Here is a 26996-nt window from a genome sequence, read left to right on the forward strand (position 1 = left end):
CTTACGTTCAATGTACCAAAATCAATAAACCCGAAATCTGTGTAACATTAAAAAAATTCAGTGTTTTGCACATTTATTTACGAGCACATCGCCCACAGTAACTGGACAAATTTATTCAAACGCATATTTTTCGCGCCAGCTTTCGCAGCACCACAACGGGAAGTGTTAGCTCATTAAATGCTGCGTAGTTGAGGAGCAAAAATTTGCAGTATTTGAATATACAAAAAGGAGAATTCTTATCGGTTTTGTGGAATTACCAAACAGAAAAAAAAACAATTCTTAAGAACTGCGCTAAAAGTACGACATTGCTTTACACAAAAACATTCAAACTCTTTGTGAAATTATTAGCGAAGAAAAGTTGTGAAATTAATTTAAAAGAAATGCAGCCTCTAAAACGTTTCACACAATGCGGCAGCCTGACAATGCTGTTTGGTGTGTTCATTGTACTCTTCGGGGTCAGTTCGACAGCTTTGACAACATTTGGCAAGACGAATAGTGACAAACCAACACCAACGCCAATAAGTAAGTTTTCAAGTAGTCTAATTAAACGAACTCTATGCACTTTTTAGAGGGTTGAAGAATTGGTTTGTTTTTTAAAAAGAAGCGAAGAAGCTTTCACTATTGGTTCGAACTTTTCAGCACCCTAGATTTTCATACCATAAAAAAAATTAAACGATATGCAGCATCGAAAATACTCAGCTTCATACTACATACCTATAGCCCAAACCCCGCATTGGTTCATTACATTTTGCTTCACATTGGGCACGTTCAGAAGGTGCAACAGTTGAGCGCAACCGTTTCACATAGGGGCCAAAATTATTTTTATGAATATTTCAACTCGAAAAGACGTGTTTTGTCATATGGAGTTGTAAATGTTTAAAATCCATTAAATATAGGTTAAAACATTAACAGAGTTGCCACCTGTTAAAAAAAAAATTTCAATTAGTTAAATGAATCGCTGCAATATGGGTATCAACGGAAATGGGCTTGAAAAGGCTTTATCTCTATGCAACCTCCCAGGGTTTAAAAAATCAAATTCAACTTTAATTTAAGGAATTAATTAATTCAAATATGTATCACAGTATAGGTAAGAAAAGGGTGTATTCGAGGTACAATTAATGCGGCAGTGTTACTTTTTATGAAAGAGAGAGATTTGACCGACTCTGCCTACGTCAACGTTCGAGGAGCAAAATTTTGACAATCAGTTACTCATCATTGGCAAATCAAAAGCAACATAAAAATTTTTACTGCGCAATTTCTGCAGCATTTTAGAAAATTTTCAGTTGATCATCAGCAACATGTAATCCGGAAAGCAACAAGTATGCAATATTACGGTAATTATTCCATAGCTCGAACGCACCCAATGTAATAAAGCTACATTATTGTAATAATAAAATTCTTATTTATTGTTAAGAGAATTTCGTAAGTATTAACTTGGGGTAAATTAACGTCCTCAATTACTGAAATATCGAACCTTTCGTATATTCGACGCATTGCTTTTCCATACCAAGGCTATTAAGTGCACCGAGTTTGGTACAAATCAATAAATCGGTTACCAAGATATACATTTGTGATCAAAAGTGCGCGGCGCTACGCCCATTATCAAAAAAATTCTAATAATTTTATTTAATGCTAAGAGGTTATTCCAAGAATCGAATTAGCTTCAGTAGTTATTTATTTATCGCAGTTTTCGCGTTTCTGTAAATTACCGTTATATGGGAAGTGGGCGTGGTTATCGCCCGATTTCAAGAATTTTTAGCAGTTACGTTAGATTTATATAGCCTTAGCAAGGCTAATACCGAGTTTGGTACGGATTAGTAAAGCGGATACTGATATATAGCATTTAATCATAAGTGGGCGGGGCCACTCCCATTTTTTTTTTTAATTTAATAATAATCCTATTTTTTCCAAAATTTTACTTCACATACCAATTTTCAACAATTTGGATACAATATTTACTGAAAATATACAACAAGTTCCTTAATATTCACAAAAATTAACAAAAAAATACTCGTTGAAACTCGCTATATTCGTTACATTTAAATAGAACTTTTGCTTAATAAAATGATTAAAAGATATTTACGCTTAAATACATTATTACCTTCTGTATGCGGATCCATCACTACTTTTTAAGAATACAATGCAGAAATGAAAATATTAACTTAAAATCGTCACGATCTTATTAGAGAGCGAAAATTTATTTATAGGCAGCGTTAGAATATTCTGCTTCCGGTCAACGTTGAGCGTTCGCTGTGCATGTTAGAAAAGTGAGGGGGACTGGGAATTGTTATTTGGAATGTTCTCTATCGAATGTGGCAAATTTTTAAAGTTTCCTTAAAAATTTCGTCAAATTGGTTTTTGGCCGCCTAAATCGTTCCAATACCCCGATGTGCGTTGTTATAATACGGTGTTTATACATGAGACGATTTTACAGGCAACTTTTAGTTGAAAACAACAATCGCCTGATGTAAATGGCTTTTCAACTAATCGCTTCCAATGAAGTTGGGGGGCAGCCAACTTTTGATTCCACTAATCGCCGCTAAAATGGCCTGTAAACCATGGTAACACCCTTTAAACATCAAGAATTAGTGAGCAAAATTGTGCGCCTTCTGAACGTTTTCACACATTAGCTGTCACATTCAACTGTCAAAGGTACACACAACATGTTGTCTCAAATGAAAAGAAAAATATTACAATCATTAAACCCGCAACTGTTGAGCTGATCAGAAGTACACAACAACGCGCTCAGAAGGTGCAATCGCAACAGTTATTGAACTATTGCACCTTCTGAACCTGTCCATTCCATCCAGTACTGCTGGAGTCAATCGCTACTTTTGAACCGCTACCGCACCGACTCCTATGTAAGTAGCTACTCTATTAACTCGTGGTAGTGCACATGGTAGTGCAGAATCGAAACAGTCGCAAACAGAATAGCGAAAAACTACGACAGAGGGCGCCCATAAATCATGCAAGTGACTACTTTAGTAAGTCCCAGTAGTGCAGAGAGAGCCGATGGTGACTACCGCCTAGGACATTGCCTTGTTAAAGTAATCGATGAAATACACTGCAAGTAGTCGGTCGGTAATTGACGGAGTTTACCAGGTAGCTACCGATTCATCAGTCCTGTAGTCGCTCCCCCGTACTGCAGGGTTGCTTTACAAATACCGCTGAAACTCGCTAAAATAAAATTATCTGCTGTGCTGTGCAAGAGTTCGAGAATCCCCGTAATGTTTTTAAAAGCTGGTAAACAGTTTATTAAGGACGAAACGATACGAGTAAATACACGTATATCCTCGATAGTTTTCGTTCGATACGAACTTTTAAACCGATACCTTTCGGAACTCGTTCTAAATAGTTTTGTAAGCGAAAGTGTTGCCAAAATATCTCAAACGGATGCATTCTCGTGTACGTTGGTCGGGTGGGATAATGTTGCTTGAAAAATGAGATCTCTTTCTAACTACTACTAAACCAATTTATCTTACAATTCAAGTACAAAAAACTGCTGTTGCGTTACAAATAGTTTTCCACTTAATACTAGATTTTGCAATTTTTTAGCCCAATGGATTCCACGCCCAAAACCTTTTTGATGTTTTGGAATATTACAATACAATAGAAAGCTAATAATTGATTTTTATGTCTAAAATTTATATTTATATTTAACTTAGATATCTTAACGAATTATAGTATGATGGTTGCCCTTTAATCAACGTAGGTTGGTATTGAAAATGGACGAAATCGCACGGTATCCCCGCCCATTACAGGGTAAGCTCATTCTCTCAATTCGTCGGTCGTAATTTTTTTCTTACGTTTGCAAGCATTTGATATAACTACATAAATATGAAAATAAAAAAATTTAATTGTTCACACTTGTTGTTGTTTGAGATTGAAAATGAGAATGGACACGTTAAGAAGACGCAACAGCTCCGTAACTGTTGCGATTGCACCTTCTGAACGCGTTATTGTGTACTTCTGATCAACTGAACAGTTGCGTGTTAGAGGATCGAAATTTTTTTTCCGATCATTTCAGACTATAAGTTGGTGTGTACCTTTGAGAGTTGAATTTGACAGCTAATGTATCAAGCCGTTCAGAAGAAGCATAACGATCACTGATTTTTTTAAGCAACGGTTGCGCTCAACTACTGCGCCTTCTGAGCCTACCTAATGTGTGTGTGAGTTTCAGTTTTGATTTTTTAAATAATAAACGAACGATTAAACGATCGTCACAAGGTTTGGGCGATAAATTCGTTTAAATCCTTCAAGTCGCCGGGGACCGATGGTATTATACCTGCGCAGCTGCAAAAGGCTCTGGAGGTGCCATGTAATTGGTTGGCTCCTATTTAGGAGAACTGCGTGAGGACTGGGTACTTCCCCAAGGCTGCGAGGGTAGGCAGTGTTGCGTTCATCCTTAAGGCCGGAAAGGCTCTTATGTTTCCCCTAGGCCGATCAGTCTGTCTTCGTGTTTGCTAAAAACACTAGAGAGGCTGATAGACCTGTACATAAGAAACGCGATTTCTTGTGACTGTCTTCAAGCGCTCAACATTCTTATTGCAAGGAAAGGTCGGTGGATACCACCCTGCACATATTGGTAAAGTGGTTAGAGGAAGCCTTCACGTACAAAGATTATGCAGTAGGGGCCTTCCTCGATATCGAGGGGACCTTCAACAATGTCACTGCAGAGGCAATAGTCAAGCCTATTCATAATCTAGGGATTGCGACCAACCTAATAAGGCTTATCTATAGTTTACCTCGGGACAGAACTGAAAGGAACTGTCGCGACGGAGTGGGACAACGCTTGCACTCAGCCCAGAGTCAATACGAGCACTCCTCAAGGTGGTGTTCTCTCTCCCCTGCTCTGGATTGCGGTTGTAAAAGGCGTTGTAGAGGAACTGGAAAAAGTGGGCTGTCGGATGATCGGCTATATAGATGATGTGGAACTTTTGGATAAGGGACGATTTCTATACACCCCCTTTGATCTGGCTGAAGGTTACCTGGACCAGTTAACTAGGTGCGCGATCAATGGCGGCCTCACAGTGAATTCCAGCAAGACGGAACTTGTATTGTTTACCAGGAAGTACAAGATACCTGTTGTGGCCCTTCACGCGATTAGGGGTGTACGTCTGCGGCTCTCAGACAGGGGCAATTACTTAGGCTTGATCCTGGACAGGAAGCTGTTGTGCAACCCTAACATTGAGGAAAGGGTGAGAAAAGCGTCGGTTGCTTTATACTGCTGTAGGCGAACTATCGGTAAAAGGTGAGATCTCTCCCCAAAGTATTTCATTAGCTCTATGAAGCCAGATTTAAGCTTATCTTGTTTAATGGAGCCTTTGTTTTGGTGGAACTCACTAGAGAAGTCTACACTTGTAAAAAACCGGAGCGTATACAATGGATCGCCGTTATCGGAGTTAGCGGAGCATTCAGAACAACTCATATACTGGCGCTTAAAGTCATGTTGAACACGGCACCTGCGGATATTGCAGACAGAAATGTCGCAGCACGAACCGCTATTATGCTCAGGGGTACCGGGTGGTAACACTGTGGGGTTGTGGAGGGCTTTGAACACATAGATTACGTCGCCTCCGAAATGGCTCCCGGAATCTACTTCTATACCCATATTCCCCTCAAGAGCTGACTGGGTAGGGCGAGGTTACTCGAAGAAGGGAGCGGTGAACTTCTCGCCGGACGGATCAAAACTTGGAGGCAGGTTTGGTGGAGATTTATTCGGTCGGAAACTCTCCATCAATACTATATTCAGGCTTACGGAGTTCTGCAGTGTTTTTCAGGTGGAAATAATTGCCATTAAGATCGCGGTAGACTCACTGCTAAAGGGTGTGATGGTGCGCTCGAAATCGGTAAAGGTATGTCTGACCTCTCTATTAATCGCGTCGGACTACTTCTTAATAAGGTGCCGGGTCACAGTGACATCGCCGGAAACTGCGTGGCTAATGACCTGGCGTTGGAAAGATACCCTTAAAACGCTATCCCCAGATAAAGAACAACTAGAGACGCCCCTGTCCTCCTGTGGTACACTCTTGGATGGTTGGGCCTAGTGTTAGCTCGGCGAGCACTAGACTAACATGCATACTTCGTACCGACGATAGTGAAATTTCATACTTAATAAAGTGACATAACAAAGGAAAAGAAGACGTTTCTCTGCTGCAGCAAATATTTTTATAGGGCACTTTAAAATACTTTTTGTAGCGCAAGACACCGGTAAACCATCGCTATCCCTTATTTAGAAGTCCCGAAAAACACGTTGCCTTTCAAGGGATACTGATAGAGATTCTAACCTTATATTAATTCGCCTTGATCAGAACAGAATAAAATTTATAGTTGAACGGAAAACTTTTTATTTAATTTTAAAATTTCGGATTTAATAAGTTACACAAGGCAAGGGTTGACAGCGCAAGAACTGTTTGTAACGACATACATATCTGAATAGCGATATAGCTGGGGAGAGATGGATCTTTCTGCGCTGAGGACATCAAGAAGATGATTCTTTAATAGAGCCAGGAAGTAAAACATTCTCTGACTGGGAGCTTTAGAGCTAACGTTTAATTTTGCATAGCAGAACTGGAAATCTGCAAGTATGAAATTAGAAGGGCTTAGAGGATTCCATGAAGAACGTTCTGCGAAGGGTAGAAGGATGACGACTGTCGCTGATTCGGGCTACCTGATGGGCGAGGCAGGAAACTAACTGCATGAGTTTCCTTGTAGCCTATTTCAAAAGAAACCTGCGTGGTAACAAAGCACGAGGGTTGCACAGCGCTTTTCGACCGACCACCCGTTAGAATTTCAATAACAACATGCTTTGGAACTTTATGCCTTAGCGATCTTACGATGGTATGAATTTTAATTCCAACTATAAGTAGGGTATAGGAAGACTAACTAAATGTAATAAAATACGATCATTTGTATGTATTTGTCTAATTGATTTACAGAGACTGCAGTATTTGGGATGCAAAATTATAAAATTTTCCATTAAATTTAAGTATAACTTGACTCATTTTAGAACGTCCAAATCATCGATATCGATTTTTTTCTAGTGCTGTATATGAGCAGCGATGATAATTTCTCAGATGCAGCGAAACATCGTCGTACCAACATTACCCCTCAAAAGTAGTATCCCTAGTCTTCAACGACTTGCTAGAGATAGTGAAGAAGAGAGCCTGTCGGGTGATTTCCTCTCCAGACGACGTGTCACTTATGGTTAAAGGTAGATTGATGGACACCCTATACGATAAATGGGCGACCTTGCCGTCGGTCTTAGTAAGACAAGATTTTTCTTATTCACTAAGAAGTACAAGGTCCCCAACCAAACTATTTCACAGATTGGGCGTGTTTGCCTGCAGATTTCCGACGGCGTCAAATACTTACTCAGTTGCCTTATATTTTTGCAGAGGAGCTATTGATAAAATATGGCATCCCTCACCCAAAGTACATAAGTTCTTGGCTCTATAAAACCATAGTTAAACTTTTAGGGCCAGTTTTTCATTGTTAACACTAACTGAAGGTTAAACATCGTTATTGACATACGACATAATATATAACATGTCAAAGCTTCAACGCAAAAAAAAAATAATAATAAAAAAAAAGGGTTTTTTCTTAACAGCGGTGGCCCCTCGGCAGGCAATGGCAAACCTCCGAGTGTATTTCTGCCATGAAAAACAGCGTCTCATAAAAATACAATAGGCGTTCGGAGTCGGTGTAAAACTGTAGGTCGCACCTCTTTGTGTGACAACATCTAGGCGCACACCACAAATCGGGGGAGAAGCTCGGCCAAACATTAGCATATGTATGTGTAAGCGCCAATCTATTATTGTATACATTCTTTTAAATGGCATTTACTTAATTTTGTTTTTAAATGGTTATAGTATATACGTCGTAAAAAGGTATTTAAATTATCTTTTAATTGGCATCAATACTTTTCTCATCGGTCAATTATTTTCTGAGATGCTATATACATATATAGAAAGTATGAAGTTTAATCTGTTATATTTTCTTTCTGAGTGATACTCCAGATAGCTCTGTAACTCTAGCTCAAACCCAAAATACAAATGAAATGAGAGAAATGGTCGCACTATTAAAGCAAGTCATCCAACAAGTCACAACAATAATGAGAACTTAACACTGCGCATCTGCGAACCCCTAAAAATTGTCTTTTGGAACGCTAATAGGCTATCAAAACACTTACATGAAGTTAAAGCGTTTCTTCAGACCCAAGACATAGATTTTCTCCTGATATCTGAAACTAATTTTGCTAATAAAACCCACTTCGAAACTCCAAGCTATAAATTCAACCACACAATGCATCCAGACAACAAGGCTCATGTTGGCTCAGGTACACTAATTCGAAACTCAATCAAGCATTACAACACAATTCCGTGGCGTACGAACTCTATACAAGCACCAAAAATTGTAGATGCAGATCGAAAAGGCCTACTAACGGTGTCCGCAATCTACAGCCCACCCAAACACACTATAAGTACTGCGGAATATGAAAGGTTTTTCAATTTCCTTGGAAATAGGTTCATAGGCGATTACAACGCAAAGCATACCTTCAGAGGCTCTCGCCTTATTACTTCTAAAGGACGATAACTCTACGCTGCTATTAGAAAGCTGAATGTATTTCCGCTCTCGTCCGGAAAAGCTACATACTGGCCAAGAGATATAAACAAAATACCCGACTTGATTGATTTCTATGTGGCTAGAGACGTAGTACCCTCAGAGAAATTGTCTAGCTTGTCTTGTTTCGATTTGTCTCCTAATCACTCCCCTGTTTTATTCGTACTCAATAGCAATTTTGCTGCCGAACAATGTACTCTACATAATCGGTAAACGGACTGGAATTCCTTCCGAGCAATGGTTTCTTCCACCCTTAATTTGAATTTTCCCCTTAAATCCCAAGAAAACCTCACTACTGCTTTAGAACACTTCAACAATTGTCTCCACCAATCCGCCTGGAATTCAACACCTTAGTTAGTGGATGGAATAAAGCATTCTTTGACAACTGGCAACAATAAGTGTCGAAATTAAAAAGACAAAATACATACTTATGTGAATATTTTTTTTTGTTCAAAAACACATAATGCCACCGTCAAAGAACTAATTAGCTGAAACGTGTGACCATTTCTTTTTGTTCAGTTTGCACTGAATTCCCTAGTGAAAAGGGCATTAAAAAAGGATATCTTTTTATGTCTATCATTCCTAGATCTATTTTCTCACTTTCAAACTTAATTAGCCAGCAGTGAAAATGCTATTGCATGAGAACGCCACCAAATGTTATCAATTCCAATGTATTAAATACTGCATCCATTTTTGTTCGAATTACTTTCATCGATTGACAGGCAATTGACGGCGAACTCTTATTTTATATGCACAAGCTGCTTAATTGCCGCATTACTCTTTAAAACATTCTGCATTACTTTTAGCGTAATGCTATGCTAGAGGTAATGCAGAAAGAGCGACATTTCTGCGTTGATGAAAAGTAATGCAACAGAAGCCCTCGCACCTTACCGCCAAAGTCACGCAATGTTAAATGTAATGCATTCTTCAATAGACAAATAATCGAGAGCGGAATCGGATGCCATTACTGGTCGTCAGTGAGGCATCGATGCGGAATGCATTCCATTCGCTGCTGGGTACATACTTTCATAACAGTATATCAAAACGCTCGTATGAATGATATCTACATCTATATGGGCCATTCCATACAATATTTACACCTCCATATTTTTTTGGTGTGAAATATATATTTTTACATCCTTTATCGAAAAAAATAAGACACCTATTATTTTATTTCGTCATGATATTCGAAAATCTCGAAAAAAAAATTCCCGAAATTTTGAACTTACGGGGAAGTAATTGTTTGCAGTTAATAAACTATTTGTCAGAGAAAATCAGTTGAGGTCATGTGCGTAATTACCTTGGCTTTCCATATGGATACCAAATGAAAGGGGTTCTAAGTAGAAAGTAGTAGTTTGAAAATATTTTGAAGAGGGTTGCCACGTGCTTACTTATACACAAGTTGTATGAAACATCAAAATATGGATGTCGAACGAAGAAGTGTTAAGAAATCGTCAGAATATTTTTGAGGTGTTGAAAGAGGGTTGCCACCTGTTTATAAAGTTAAATTCAAATTAATTAATTAGTTTAATGAATTATTAAAATATGGGTATTAGTCGAAGGGGGTTGAAATTTGTTTTTCTGAACTGTACTTAGCGGGGTTGCCACATGTTTAAAAAATCAGATTCCACTAAATTCATCACTTAATTAAAATATATATCGTAATGTCAGGCGAAGGAGAGTTAACAAGGATTTAGCTTGAAAATAAATTTGAAGAGGGCTGCCACCTGTTTGAAAGTCCTAACTAAATTAACTAATACAAAGCGTATATGAAATACAAAAATACCGTAGTCAAACGAAAGACTGTTAAGAAGTCTTTAGTTTAAAAATTTGGAATGTTTGAATAAGTTTGCTACGTGTTTAAAAGAGAAAATTAAAGACTTTACCTGTAGATGAGTAGTAAAGTTTTTATTTTTTTTTTTTAATTAAGAACTTTTTTCGTCGGTATAGGGTGATTTGAAATTTGATGAAACTAAAAACATGTACTATGCCATTCACTGGCACTCGGATCTCTTATAACTCCGACTAACATTTGGATGTATTTTTAAAATATTTAAACTAAGTTTTGGGCGTTTTAACGCCATGCGGGTTCACCAGTAGTTTAATAATACACATAAATATATTACAAGTGAACGCATACAACCGATTTCTACTGGGTAGTTATGTAGGTACATACGAACTTGTTACTCTTTTGTTTCCTGTTTTTGTCAGCCCCAAAGTTGAACTGAGTAATTAAATGTACACGCACTAAAGTACTTAGTCTATGCTAATTTTCGACAGACAGAAAAGTCACATGTGATTTATTAACTTTTGTTTATTATTACAAGATGTCCGCTATAGATAAAAGTTTTCGCTTGACATGCCAGCCTATGGCGTACATATGTATGTGTTTGAGCGGAATCTGTCAAACCTGTTGTTTGTTACATACTCAGTCATTGATGCCAAATCACCACGATAAGTTACACGAAATTATATGACTTAGGTTATTAATATGAGGGCTCGTTAGTGGGAACGTTGAATTATTGGCAAGCAAGTTTGTCCTAGATGGGACGACGCCAATCCCCAGGAGGCTCACCAGGTATTAATAGAAGCACGAAAGGTTATTCATTGGTGTCAACAAAATAAAAAAAAATCGAAAAAAGTTTCATAAAAATTTTAAACTTTTTAATCAATGTACAGCTATGTAGCTCATAAAATTTTAATAGAATAAAGTACGATTTTGATGTGGCTACCAAATACCTTTGACTTTTGGAAATTTTATACTAGTGTTCGCCCAGCGGTTGAAATTCAACCTTTTAAATTAAGGGGAGTTGAGGTGGGCTGAGCTGAACCGAGTTGAGTTTATTTGAGTTGATTGAAGTGAATTGAGCTGAAATACCTTGAACAACATAAAAGAATATAACATAATATAACATAATATAACATAACATAACATAACATAACATAACATAACGCAACATAACAACACAACAGAACACAATACAATACAGCACAACACAACATAACATAACTCAACATAGCATAACATAACATAAGATAACATAACATAACAAAACAATACTCTACCATTATCTCTATCTTTGTCGCTGCCGTTTTTTTATCATTTCATTTTAATTTTTATCACTTCCTTGACTTTAATTTACATCTTTATCTGTATTCTTTTCTTTATCTATATGTTCATCCACACCTTTGCTATTATATTTAGTATTTAAATTTACCTTCTCTTTATGTTTAGGTTCCTTTACTTTTATTTTAATCTCTGCATTTATCCCTTTCTATTCATGAACATACATACATACATCTTATTCCTTTACTGCTGCGTAGCACGTTTCTATAATTCATCATTATCGGTATCAATATTAAAGCATACATTTAGGAGGCATTTCCGGCCCAACCATGTACATGTATGGCATTGGTATTGGTGTCACTTTTGAATTTATTTTTTCCCTTTATGTTAAACTAATTTAAAATTTTAAATTACCTGCACATGAACATCAAAATACCTTTCTTATGATATGTAATTGTTTATACCTTAGAAGTATAGTTTAGCCGTAAAAGGGGTGTAAAGGAAACATGATTGCCTATTTATATATAAGATTATTGGATAGTAAGCTATAATTTTATAAAAAATTAATAAGCATTAAATAAGAAGAAGAAAAGTTGCCTAATTGGAAATAGAAATTAGTCGGGTCGTGCTGCATCGGTAACGTATTCTGAATTGTGTAGCAGTACGTAGCCCAAGTTAATAATTTTTTGCCAAGCGACTGCACACTTTTGCACCCGTTCATTATTTGGGGTTGCCTTGTTTCAAAATATATATATAAAAAATATAGTCTATATCCTAAAGTGCGACCAACTAAAAAAGAAACGCATTTTTCAGAAAATGTGAAAAATTGTTTACCGCATCTTTGTGCACTGCAAGAGTTTTCCGTTGTTATCAATGCTTTTAAAATGTGCACGGAAGAAATACGTTTTAGGGATCTTGCATTTTAAACGTATATTGAGACTGAAATTTGGATTTTTTAAGTTGGCTCTCTATTATTGACCAAATGTATGTATATTTTAGGGTTATTTTGAGTTCAACACTTTTAGTGAATTTTTAAATTTAGGTTCACTTTCTCATGGAGCCTCCCATAACTTTTTTTATAAAACTCTAACATATGACTTAACCACCACCACCAAATAAGTCCACATTTCAAAGTTCGGACAAAATTTATAAAAATTCAGCAACTTTTAACACCCAAAAATTTTAAACTTTTTAATCAAAATTTTTAGAAAAATTCTAAGTATACTGTAAGTAGGAAAAAGTGACAATCTTAAGACGCCAGGAAATCGCCTTGGTTTTTTTAAATTTTTTTTGGCTGACAGTGCTAGGCATTTTCTTCCATATAAAATGCACTATCCTCAGATAAAACGTGAGTGAATTGAACCTCTACTTGGGGTCTTATATTTTTTAATAAATAATCTTCAATATGAACCACACTAAAAACTCCTTTTTATATAAAAATTCTTACTTGTCCCACCCGTGACAGAGGAATTTCGGATTTTTTTTGTTAATACTAGAGCAATAATTTTTGTGTAAGTTTTTGCTTTGTTGTAGCTCTTTTTTTTATTGGAAGTCATCATGTTCAAACAGAAAAGTGAAATAAATTTGCCGGGTTTTCATAAAATATATCTGCTCCAAAAAGCAGGTTCTTTTTTGTTCCACCCGTGACAAAAGAAATAACTCAGATTTTGTCCTGCATAAATGTAAGCTGGATTTTTTTTCGTATTTGATAATACCGCAAAAAAAAGTGAATTAGAGGTAGATTTATCAAAATGTAGAATTGTTGAGTTCTTTATACTCGAATTTAAAAAAGAAAGTACATTTTTGCCATAGAAATGTCCCAACCGTGACAGTGGAATACCCCGCTAACTTAATTACAAAAAAAATTACGACCAAACTTTTAACCGGTTTCTTCTTTAACGACAGTTTGAAAATGCCGCGTGGGATGTCGAAACAAAAACAACATAAACATCATATTTACGGCCCCAGCAATAAGCAAATATGAATATTAATGAGCTAAAAAGGGATTTCAAAAGTAATTTCTAAGCAATAAATATGCCAAGTAGTCAGTTCTAGTTAAAGTAGAGAAACGATTATTGATTAATGCCCAGTAAAGGTAGTTAAATTAGAAATTAAATCCTGCTCGTGTCGCTTTTGAAGCGAAAATTATGCCTCCTCTTACTTTTCGATACGACTACATCAGCCGCGGTAAGCAGCTCAGAGCGTTCGTGACTAATGCTAATTTTTTTTTTATGGCAATACACAAAATTTTACGCTTAAATTTCGATGAAACATTGTATACAATATTGGTTGTATTGACTGCATTAGTTGCTTGTGCATTGAGTGCCTAATATGTAAGGCAAAAACAAGAAGGGCAAAAAAGAAAAATAACGGTAAGGTGAGTGACAGGTTCATTTTGTAAGGCATTAACCTTGAAATTTGCATGCAAAACCAATAGAATCTAAGCAATATCATGCCATTGTCGAAGCGAAATCGTTACGCAAAATTTGATCAAACCAACTACATATTTAGTTAAGTACAAATTGCATGCATCTATACACATAAATACATATATACACATAGTACGAACCGAATAATATTTATTGTTTTTATATTTATCTATATATCAAATCAATCACTAAATATACATTTTCTCTCTCTTTTTTCGAAAAATCCTCCAAATATACAGTCAAAGGCAAGGAGTGCAATACTCATGAGGAATGTGTAACGATAGATAAGACCAGCTGTGTTAAGGATCCCAACGACTACAAGCACCGATGTCTGTGCGGTGATGATTCGGCGCCGGTTAATGGACAATGCCCGGATGTGCTAAAAGGTGAGTTGAAACTACTAATGTGGAATATTAGGTTAAATATGATATAATTACAGANGCATATTTAGTTAAATACAAATTGCATGCATCTATACACATAAATACATATATACACATAGTACGAACCGAATAATATTTATTGTGTTTATATTTATCTATATAAATAAAAAATATGGTAATCAAATATAAATTTTCTCTCTCTTTTTTCGAAAAATCCTCCAAACGTACAGTCAAAGGCAAGGAGTGCAATACTCATGAGGAATGTGTAACGATAGATAAGACCAGCTGTGTTAAGGATCCCAACGACTACAAGCAGCGATGTCTGTGCGGTGATGATTCGGCGCCGGTTAATGGACAATGCCCGGATGTGCTAAAAGGTGAGTTGAAACTACTAATGTGGAATATTAGGTTAAATATGATATAATTACAGAATTGAATTGATCCACAGGAAATTTGAATTTTTTAAATGTTTTAGCATCTTAATTTTACCCTCATTTATACTTTTTCGCCTGTGTGTAATTGTATTGACTCTAAGCTTAGGCTATTTAAGAAATCAAGCACGTTGTGCGTTGCCGTGTTCCAAAATTTTGGATGGAGAAGATAATAGTTCCCCAAGGTGTATCAGTATACGATTCGTGATACGTGGGCAGTTACAAAGCATCCTCCATCAGCTCACAAACCCTGCAGTCCATCTCAACAAAAACACCCATTTTATTTAAATGCTACCTTAACTTGCGGTGTCCCGTCAGGTAGCCTGTAAGAGACGTAAGATCCTCCCGGCTAAGTACAATGAGTCTTTCGGAGTTCCTCCTAGAAGAAGGTTTGAATTTCTTTGTTGTCTCATTCCTTTTGACTTCCGCCATTGGGTAGGAAATCTGAGATTCTTCTCAACTCCTAATCAGTCCTACAGTTTATCCTTTAGATATCCCGCAGAGAGGGTCGGGACCATGCATGTGCATTTTGGCTCCACGTTTTGCGAGACAGTCAGGCACTCACCAGTATTCAGTATTCCGTTGTCTGAGCGCAGCTTGCAATCTGGAGCAAATAGTGTCCTCATGACAGCCAACAACGTAGATTACTAGGTCATCTACATATCCATATGCCTTGAATCCATTGCCAGTTAGCTTATCAAGGAATTCGTCAACAACCAGTGTCCATAGTAAGGGGCGATAAGACTCCCCCTTGAGGACAGCCACAATATACTTATAGCCCTATACTAGATTTTTATCTCCAAAAACGGGCCAGTCCGATAGTAACTAGATACCCACCAGTTCAAAATCAGTGAAATGTAGTACTTTTAAATAACTATTTTATTTCACTTTATTCATTACAAACCTATATCTAAAGTGGCGAATTTAAAACTGGTTCGGAACTATCGAAAAGGGGACTTTACATAGATATGTGTTTGGCGGCTTTTTCATTCAAATACGCTCTCACTCTGCACTTCGAAGATGCTTTTTCATAGTTTGACATTGATAAATACCAATTCTTAATGCTTCAAAATTAAAATACTTCCAGAGAATTTCCGTCTGAAAGTTATGCTTTTATGGGTGGGACCACGGAACCTATAACAATAACTCCGACTTTTCTCATTCTCCCTCCTTCCAGATATATGAATTATAAGTTTCAGTATGCATGCCACATGACGCGCTTCTTTTCCCAATAACGCACATTTTTATCGCTGTGTATTGAAAAGAAATTATATCGTTCTTTAAAGTATAAAACCGCGTATCAAAATAATGCAAAACCGCGTATGTCAGATTACATAAATTATATTCTAGAGAGTAAAATCACTCATATTTCAAAATGGTTCTCTATTTTATAAAGCAATCGTATTTCTGTATAGTATATTTCAGGACGAATGGATAAGGATTGAGCCAAGAGCGAATCCAATTTTTGGCAGCAAATGTCAGTTACGCGGTTTTGCAGAATGACGATATGCGGTTATCTTTGAACGACGATATGCGTAACTCCATATCAAGTTACAGCATTCTTCTACAAACCCTTCCGGAGATATGCAGAAAGATTTATTTTGGTGCGCCCCTTTTCTAATAAACCTAAATTTCGTCCACCGTCGCAGTTTTTTAACCCAGATAAACGCGTACAAACAACCAAACTCACTTTTGCATTTTTTTATTTATTTTTTTTTTTACGCTCATGCGCCATGTACGACTTAGTAGGAAAACATTAACAATTGATTAACGGAACGTGATCAACTTCAGCGTAGTACTTTCCACGGCGCGCAGGCTGGCAAATAAAAATTCATTCCGACCATTTCCATTTGTTCATAGATAAATGCAGAAATGTTTATTACAGATGTTGTTGTTAAAAATTTTCGTCCACGAGGCGCAGAAATTGCTNCATTTTACCCTCATTTATACTTTTTCGCCTGCGTGCGGAAAGACTTGTCGTCCCCAGCGCAGATTTTTTCATTATAAAACTTTAATTCCTCTTCAACCTTGAACACTGACGATTTGGTAATACTCATAGTTACCTCAGAAATCAAACTACATTATTATTATTATGTCGGACATACTCGCGCTGCGACCTAAGAAGATCTATTGTGCTAAACCCTAATTGTATTCACTCTAAGCTTTGGCTACTTAAGATATAAAGCATATTGTGCGTTGCCGTGTTCCAAAATTTTGGATGGAGAAGATAATAGTTCCCCAAGGTGTATCAGTATACGATTCGTGATTCGTGGGCAGTCACAAAGCATATGCTATCAGGTTTCCTCCATCAGCTCACAAAACCTGCAGTCCATCTCTACAAAAACACCCATTTTATTTAAATGCTACCTTAACTTGCGGTGTCCCGTCAGGTAGCCTGTAGAGACGTAAGATCCTCCCGGCTAAGTACAATGAGTCTTTCGGAATTCCTCCTAGATGAAGGTTTGAATTTCTGTGTTTTCTCATTCCTTTTGACTTCCGCCATTGGGTAGGAAATCTGAGATTCTTCTCAACTCCTAATCAGTCCTACAGTTTATCCTTTAGATATCGGGACCATGCATGTGCATTTTGGCTCCACGTTTTGCGAGACAGTCAGGCACTCACCACAGCGTCACTCTCTTATGGGCGCCTAGGCTGTTCAGAAGGGTTTTACAACTATCCACAAGCCTTAATGTCGTTCCCAATGAGTCTAAGGCCTTTAGTGCTGCTTGTCTACCCGACATAATATTTATTCTGGTCTCGTTTGTCCTTCTCCGGAGACAATCTCCGGACAGACTTCGATTTTGAAGAATTCCGCCTGGAATATGGTTGGGTGTGATCCCATTGGCACACTTTTCTGCAATGTTGGTCCAAGCACGCCTGCCCCAGTACTTCCGTCGTCCATCTTCGATCCATCTGTGTACCATACTTGTGACCCTTTATGTATCATAGGTATTACCGTTTCGCAGCAGTCTCTTTCAGAAATTCTGACCTTGAAGGACTGGTCAAAGGATAATTTCGATAGCATGATATCTGGAAACTTGATAGCGGGATCATTCAGAAATAGGTTGAAAACCTCCAAGTGACCCCAATGGTCCCCACTATTCATGCGGATTACATTGGGCAGCCCCATTTTCAAGCAGAAAAGACAGAGGCCACAAGGACAGTGCCGCATACGTAAGCAGTAACGGGTTTCACGAACGTACTGGAAGACCAATACGCTAGTTTGGGTCATATTTTCAAGTTTTACCATGGAGTCTCTGGCAGGCATAAAACATCCATGTAGCCTTGTCGGTAGCATTCAAGAGATTTGAGTTCCTTTTGAGCTTTTTCTGAGCACTCAATTTTTATCCCTGCCAAGGTGAGTCTAGTCCAGTTGACTTTCTTTCTTCTGGTAAATGGGTTTATTAGCATTCCCTTTGCAGCACGCCAGTATTCCGTTGTCTGATCGCAGCTTGCAATCTGGAGCAAATAGTGTCCTCATGCCAGCCAACAACGTAGATTACTATAGATCATCTACATATCCATATGCCTTGAATCCATTGCCAGGTAGCTTTTCAAGGAGTTCGTCAACAACCAGTGTCCATAGTAGGGGACGATAAGACTCCCCCTTGAGGACAGCTACGGGTGACAGTTACTGCTTGCTTATTGTCTTCTAGTACCGCTGTTAAAGTTCTGGATTTCAACATAGTTATGATCCAATCAGTTAGAAGGCTGGGAGTATCCTTTCTTATCATAGATGTCGATATTTCTTCGTAAGACTTATTGTCGAAAGCACCTCATACGTGCAAGAATGCGCACTTTACATAGATATGTGTTTGGCGGCTTTTTCGTTCGAATACGCTCTCACTCTGCACTTCGAAGATGCTTTTTCATAGTTTGACATTATGTTAAAGTTATGCTTTTATGGGTGCGACCACGGAGCCTATAACAATAGCTCCGACTTTTCTCATTCTCTCTCCTTCCAGATATATGAATTATAAGTTTCAGTATGCATGCCACATGACGCGCAACCTTTCCCAATAACCCACATTTTTATCGCTGTGTATTGAAAAGAACTGATATCGTTGTTTAAAGTATAAAACCGCGTATCAAAATAATGCAAAACCGCGTATGTCAGATTACATAAATTATATTCTAGAGAGTAAAATCACTCATATTTCAAAATGGTTCTCTATTTTATAAAGCAATCGTATTTCTGGATAGTATATTTCAGGACGAATGGATAAGGATTGAGCCAAGAGCTTGTATGAGCGAATCCAATTTTTGGCAGCAAATGTCAGTTACGTGGTTTTGCACTTTAAACGACGATATGTGTAACTCCATATCAAGTTACAGCATTCTTCTACAAACCCTTCCGGGGATATGCAGAAAGATTTATTTTGGTGCGCCCCTTTTCTAATAAACCTAAATTTCGTCCACCGCCGCAGTTTTTTAACCCAGATAAACGCGTACAAACAACCAAACTCACTTTTGCATTTTTTATATTTTTTTTAGTTTTAAGGATTAGAAGGAAATACTAGTATTACTCATACGCCATATACGACTTAGTAGGAAAACATTAACAATTGAATAACGGAACGTGATCAACTTCAGCGTAGTACTTTCCACGGCGCGCACGCTGGCAAATAAAAATTCATTCCGACCATTTCCATTTGTTCGTAGATAAATGCAGAAATGTTTATTACCGATCATGATAAAAATATAGTAAGGTAGAACCGCTGAGAGTCACTTTTAAAATTCTTGACGTTTCCAAACAATTTAACGTTTAAATTTACTCACAAACTCACGCACACATTTTCATTTTCAATCTCAAGCAACAACAATTTCGAACAATTTCATTTTTTTATTTTCACTTTTATATGATTTTAAAATGTTGGCAAACTTCAAAACAAAATTATGGCCGACAAATTGAGAGAACGGTTCTACCTTGCTATGTTTTTATCATGTTACAGATGTTGTTGTTAAAAATTTTCGTCCACGAGGCGCAGAAATTGCTTAAAAGTTTAATTGCTCATAAAAAAATTATTGAAAAGCAAAAACAAAATATTTTTGTAACGCAAATATTTTCCTTGTATAGTTTAATGTTTTTTAAATCAGCACCCAAAAAAAAAATTTTCATTCGGACACTTACTTTCAAAGAAAAATAAAAATTTTCAAAACACTGCAAAATATTTCAATTGTTTATCAAAAAAAAAAATTATTTAGAATTTGGCATCTAAATTTACACAGTGTACTTTTCGCCTACAAATCGCGGCGCTGCGTGAATATCATTGGAAAATATTAATCTTGGTAAATTCGGGGCCCACTTGAGGAAGCCTTACCCTACACGCAAAGCTATTTAAGCACATACTCAAGTCAACAGGGCGTATGAGTAATGCCATAACTTGCTTCAACACATGCAAATACTCGTTTAACCATGATGGGGTATGAGTAATCCGTATAAACCAGTGATGGGCAGCGCAGGCAGAACTCCATAAGCAAGTGCAAAAGGAAATTAAAGTCGCAATCCACTTTAAACTCAGAAATTGGTTATTCCCTTTCATTACATATGTATATACAGTATCGGTCATATCTATAGCACGCCATTTCAAAGTGATATTGTGTGCCACTTATGTTTATTTATTTATTTTTAAGAATTTTCAATTAAAATGTAGTTCATTCTCTGACAAACCCCATATATATTCAAGTTTAACAATTTGTAGAAAACTACAAAAAAGTGCAACAAATATTCTACTACATTTCAAACTTTTTTTTCGGAAATGTTAGAATTTTTTTGAGTACACAGTTTTTTAGTCTGATAATGTGCTAATTTCAAGTGGCTACGAATTACCGTTAATTTTTTAGAATTTTTTTGTCGCTTCCATATAATGAATAAACTCAATTTATTTGTATATGGAAGATAACCTCAACACCCAAATTCTAAAAATCAACGGTAACTTTTAGCCACTTGAAACTTGCACATTATCAGACTAAAATTGATTGGGCTATAAAACTGTGCACTCAAAAAAATTCTAACACTTCCGAGAAAAAAGTTTGAAATTTAGGTGAAAATTTGTTGCACTTTTTTGCAGTTTTCTACAAATTGTTAAACTTGTGTTTATATGGGTTTTGTTATAGAAATAACTGTATTTTAATTGAAAATTCTTAAAAATAAATAAATAAACATAAGTGGCACACAATGTCACTTTGAAATGGCGTGCTATAGACATGATCGATACTGTATACAATACACAGCACACAAATAAAAGAAAATATTCTTCTACATACATATAGGTTGCCTTATAATTTGTAAACACAATGTAACACTTTTTCACTGCTGCTTCGTGCTTAGTTGCATGAAATTCCTCGGCATGCAAGCATCCGTCGTTGATTTGTGCTACATATGCAAAGTAAATATCACAGTTTCAGTTATTTCTATTTTGTGTCTTAATAACATTTCAATATGCGTGTGCAACGCTCATTTAATTGCTTTATTGCAGCAATAATTTCAGCACCAATCAACATTACAGATGATACGAGTATAAAAATTATTTTCTTGGTATTATTTGTACTGCATGGGCATACGTTTCGTATTTCTGCACCCTTAGTATGTTTTTTTTTTTTCATTTTAACACTACAAATTGTTTTTAAGAATAGTATGTTGTGCTATAGCTATGCACTACATTCGTACCTAAGCTATGTAAAAAAAGCAACACTAACTATGCATACAATTTAAAGATTCACGGAACTTAATGAGCTTGTAAATACAACTTGCTTCTTTCCTTCAAGGATTTCTTGCACTAGGTACTCATTTATTTTTGCGATTAGATTTTACGTGAATCTAGGCTTCAGTTACTTTTTCCATGCTAAATGAAAGTCAAACAATAGCATCATCCCAGTTTAGCTCCTTATTTACTTTTCTTGAGCTTTGTTTCTATTTACTTTGTTATTGACAGTTTCAGTTATTTGCTTAGATGTTAAAGAGTGCTGCCTTCTGTTGCAAATATGAGTGGACAAGTGAAATGAAGTGACTACATACGTACGTACATAGTCATAAGATGCTGTCTCATAATATTACAAAATTAGGTACTATACACTCCGGTTCAGCAGAATAGGTTCAAGATGATTTTAATTATTTGTTTCATCTACTAGTTTTTTTGCACCTTGATTTTGTAAACGCACTTTTCTACATTAGATTAAAGAAATGAAGCGAAAGGGAGTCAGTTGTCTTAAACCTCGTGTGGTATCTAAAGCCACATTGATAAGGCCTAATGACTTCGTTAATAGTCGGCTTCAGTCTATCACATAATACGCTGAATAAGACCTTGCGACTTATAATAAGTAACATGAGGCCGCGATAGTTGGTTCGTTGCTTTGTTGGACACACTTTTCTTACTGCACAGAGGCAGGTGCGCATTTTGACTACAATTGGCCCGAGTTGATGTTTGGCCCTCGGAGTGTATGTACGTCCAAAACACTGAAAGCATGCCTTGCATCTATCACAAAATGATACATTAGACTTTTCGAATTTTGAGGTGGAGACAGTCGATGGAAATTTTTGTGCTGGAACCTAGTACTACATACAATCATATTTCGGGCCATGGTGAAGTCGGTCAGCCTTAGTCCGTTTCTTCGTGAATACTGAATTTTCCGACGGTTGATCCAAAGATCTCTTCCTTGTATGTTCATGTGAATAAACACTTGCTATTTAGACAAAACTAAAAAACAAAAAATCGGGGCAATCAATGAAATATTTTAATAAATATAAGCAGACAAAAATGACAATATATAAATACTAAGTTTTTGACATTTTTGATGGACAAAAGTTGTATTTCCTTTTTCTTCCTTCGCATTCTTATCTGTGAAAGAATGTAAGACCGGAACATTTTCTATCGATTTCTGAAAAAACAATTGGCGCGTATTTGCGATTTTTAACTTAACCTCATATAGTAGGGATGGCATTTATGTTATTTTTTAGGCGCTTCTGGTGTTAAGTTTCCATTGGAGGTATGTGTTAAAATAAAACCTTTACTCTCGTTTTTTGGGAGTTTAGTTATAATATTATTACTAACATAGGTCAAACTTCGAAACGATATATTCAGCCGTCCGCATTGTACGGCTCTTTTAATGCGTTTTGAGGTTAGGTTTGCATGCTTTGAAATAAACCGATTACGCCTAATTTTTGGAGATTCACACATAATATTATTAAAAATATATGGACCAAATTTGGAATCATACATTCATTGGTGTGATTTTTATGGTATTTTTAAGAGGTTTCTGAGATTAGGTTAATACGGTTGGTATATTTTAAAATAAATCGATTACGCCAATTTTTCGTTTTTTTCTTGATTTGTGTCCATAAATATTACATATGGAAAATAGAGCTTCTGCGCCGATTATTTCTAATTTTTTCCAAAAAAAAATACTTGGGATTGTACCACTGTGCGGGAGATGTTGAAGAGTCTCTCTTTAATGCAGATCGGGGTTAGATGCTCGCCCACCGGGGTAAACAACAATATTCTGCGATGTAGTCTACAAGATCGTGCAATTTGACCCAGCAAACCGTTTTTTGTAGAGTTTTCTGCAGTCGCTGCTTTATGCCGATAAGACGCAAGACACCGATGCTATTCAATTCAACACAACCCAGTGAATTTAAGCCTCGTAAATAAAAAAAAAAAAAAATAGTTCAACATCGACCCATGCTTATTGAAAAACCCTTTTGGTAACTTGCGTCTCAAAGTAATCAGTTAAGTCATTTATTAACTTGTCATCGTACAGTTCATGTTATGTATATATAAATAAAAAAAAAAATATTTTTCCGTTCTCACAAAGTCTTTTGACACATCATTCGCTGGTAAAATTTTTTTCTTGTATTTGTATTTCCAGGTTTGCGCCACAAATGCACCAGCAGCAACGAGTGTGAAGATGGTTTGGTTTGTCATTTTGAAAGTGTCAATCGCACAATTGGTGTGGCTAAATTCATTTCCAAAACTAAGATTTGCCTCTGCGACAATGAAAATGGATATTTCGAAGATGTTTTGAAGGATATTTGCAGTGGCGGTAAGTAAGAGATTTTATATATCTTCGTTTAAAGTACAAAACCGCGTATCGTCATTCTGCAAAACCGCGTAACTGACAATGGCTGCCAAAAACTGGATTTATTCACACAAGATCCTGGCTCAATCCTTATCCATTCGTCCTGAAATATACTAGCCAGAAATGCGTTTGCTTTATAAAAAAGAGAACCATTTTGAAATATGAGTGTTTTTGCTCTCTGGAAAATAATTTATGCAACCTCTCATACGCGGTTTTGCATTTTGTTGATACGCGGTTTTGTACTTTAAACGACGATATACATATTCAAGGTGGCGCAAAAATAATTTCATAATGTGAATGTGTCTTAATTTTTACAAATTTAGTCAAAAGTCATTGTTCTTTGACATCTACATATATTGTAGGCCGATAGAGAGGTTTTAGTTATTTAAACTATAATTTTATTTACCTTAATTTCATAAATTTTAAATCTTCAAATTAACTTTTAAATAGACTTCATAATTCACATTATGACATTCCTTTTGCACCACCATGTATATATCGCCACATAATGGTAAAAAGATGCTAAAACCCCTTTTTCCAATTTTGAATTTTCGATGCGAAATGCCAGATAATACACAGTTAAGACGGTTTTTCGTCTCAACTGAACAATTTCAAAAAATGGACTTAGCACCTTTTCACCTTGAGTAACGATATGTACCTATTCATTGAATATTTTTAGATCTTCCAATATTCTATTTATCAATAATATTTTATCTTCCATAGCTTCACTACAAATAATGGCAAATATTTTGTTGTCCCTACTGTCAACTGTAGCGCCATTCATTGTCTACGCACGGATGAAGCCGCATTTTTAAATATATCAACAGCAAGCGCATCTGTTTATCACCGGTGCGTGATTATGCTTAGTCATAATAAATGTATTGTCAATTAACATTATACATTTTTAGTTCGTATTTGTAAAAACAGAAATTCATAAAAATTATGTAGCATTAGAAAAAAAAAGAATTGTGAGTTTTATGCATATCGGAAGTTATCTTCAATTAGTTATTTTTCCACAAATTTAAGCCTTTAGACGTATTTTATTGAATCCACAACTCAAGCCACATACATACATTTGTATATCATAATATGACTAACACTAATTTTATAAATGTACATACGTATGTATTTGCATCACTACATAGAGTGCCTCTTAAAATTTATCATAAATGTAACTTGATTTACTTAAATGCTCTTTATCGCTTGGTTTATATATATTTGTACTTACATACATACATACCTACATACATATACGCATAATGTTAAGAGTGTAAAAAATATAAATTCCATTTAAAGTCGTTGATGCTATTTTTTATGTAGTCATAAAGTTTTATCTGCCTACATATGTATATGTATAAGTAATGCTTATTATAACAAAAATTAAAATCGTCATGATCATCCATTGTTCTTAGGATGAGACGATGTTCCACCGCCTGACTATGACAACTACAGCGGGATCAGCCTTCTAAGCATAGGTTACAAGGTCTTATCGTGCGTATTGTGTGAAAGACCGAAGCCCACCGTCAATGAACTGATTGGGCCTTATCAGTGTGGCTTTTGGCCTGGCAAATCTACCATAGACCAGGTACTCTCAATATGCCAAATCTTGGAAAAGACCCGCGAGAAAAGGATCGACACTCACTACCTATTTGTCGTGGGGGTTGGTGTTGGCGGCGGTGTGGTTGGTTGGGTACGCTCCATGCTGGAAAACAGAATTATCCAGGCGAAAAGAGGAAATAGTCTAATAACTAAATATGTGCGTAGAGGTACCCCTCAGGGTGGTGTACTCTCCCCACTGTTGTGGGTAGTAGCACTAACCACTGTACTGCTAGAACTCAATAAAGGAGGAGTTAAAGTAGTGACGTATGGTGACAATGTAGTGATAGCAGTCACGGTACCTTTTATTTCTACTGTAAGTGAAATTCTAGAAAAGGCACTGGGTAGACTACACACGTGGGTTAAAGGCAGCGGCCTTAACGTAAATTCAAGCAAAACTGAGTTGTTACTGTTTACTAATAAGAATAAGATACCCCAATTTAGACTTCCATCCATAGGCGGGAAGGTAATTCTCCTATCGTCCAACGGGAAAAATCTGTGAGTAATTCTAGATACCAAATTAAACTAAAATCATAACGTTGAGAAACGTCCATATTTAGGTTACTCGTGAATACATATTTCGGTTTCTCCAAAAATTGTGATGAGATGGAGGAAAATCCTTTTGGGATTTGATTGCCACGTATGGATACAATTGTGAGCTGCGAAATAGGTCAGCGTTCAGGTCAGGTTGTGACTAGCCTCATAGTATTCAAGCAGAATTGGCCGCCATGCAAAAAATCGGCAAGATACCAGTTTTCACCCCTACATATTTTACAGGTACTAGGTGTCTTCGGAAATAGACTTAAATTGTAGTAAACAAACAAGGACAATGTCGGATCAATTCAGAGACTCTTCACTTCAGTTGGCACATCCAATATGAATATGAAACGTAGGCACTTGGTTTTAGTAAAATCGCATGGTAGATAAATACATATGCATATACATTCGCAAGGGGGTATTGAATACAGATAGAATTACTTGAAGCACTTAAGCACTAGTAGTTTTAATTTTGCACTGAAGTTGTTAAAAATAGGAATCATGCATGATACATTACATACATACATATAAATACATACATACATATATACTCGGCCATACATATATGGTGGCCGCTGTTGTGTTGTAGTTAGCAGTGCGCGCTACCACTCCGCAGGGTCTGGGTTCAATCCCTGGTCAAAGCAGCATCGCAAACAAATAAAGAAAACAGCTTCTCATAAAAATACAATCACCGTTCGTAGTCGGCGTAAAACTGTAGGTATGCCAACATCAAAGCGCACACCACAAATCGGAGGAGAAGCTCGGCCAAACACTAACATATGTACCCAACTTATCATCTTATTATTAATATTATTATATCTCCGGCCCCACGCTTTCGATTCAAGCAATCTTTTGT

At 36.5% G+C, this 26996-nt stretch overlaps 1 protein-coding gene across 2 annotated transcripts; it reads left to right on the forward strand.

Moving 5' to 3' along the window:
* The first annotated feature begins 380 nt into the window (after positions 1 to 380).
* sosie (oogenesis-related protein sosie) lies at positions 381 to 25055 on the forward strand. Of its 2 annotated transcripts, none has more exons than XM_017626452.1 (4): positions 381 to 522; positions 14358 to 14504; positions 23798 to 23971; positions 24731 to 25055. In XM_017626452.1, the coding sequence occupies exons 1-4, from the start codon at positions 381 to 383 to the stop codon at positions 24820 to 24822; spliced, it is 555 nt and encodes a 184-aa protein (XP_017481941.1). In that variant the 3' UTR covers positions 24823 to 25055. The 2 variants fall into 2 exon arrangements, with proteins under 2 accessions (XP_017481941.1, XP_017481942.1); XM_017626453.1 differs by lacking the exon at positions 14358 to 14504 and adding an exon at positions 14732 to 14878.
* Positions 25056 to 26996: the final 1941 nt, after the last annotated feature.

This window comes from Rhagoletis zephyria, unplaced genomic scaffold, assembly GCF_001687245.7.
Source record: "Rhagoletis zephyria isolate East Lansing unplaced genomic scaffold, Rhagoletis_zephyria_1.1 Rzeph_scaffold_04625, whole genome shotgun sequence".
Taxonomy (NCBI): Eukaryota; Metazoa; Arthropoda; class Insecta; order Diptera; family Tephritidae; genus Rhagoletis; species Rhagoletis zephyria.

Excerpts from the sequence above, each read along its gene's own strand:
- sosie (XM_017626452.1), top strand. The coding sequence starts at position 381 with ATGCAGCCTCTAAAACGTTTCACACAATGCGGCAGCCTGACAATGCTG. Across the intron at positions 14,505-23,797 it reads ATGCCCGGATGTGCTAAAAG|GTTTGCGCCACAAATGCACC; the intron begins GTGAGTTGAAAC and ends TTGTATTTCCAG. Across the intron at positions 23,972-24,730 it reads GAAGGATATTTGCAGTGGCG|CTTCACTACAAATAATGGCA; the intron begins GTAAGTAAGAGA and ends TATCTTCCATAG.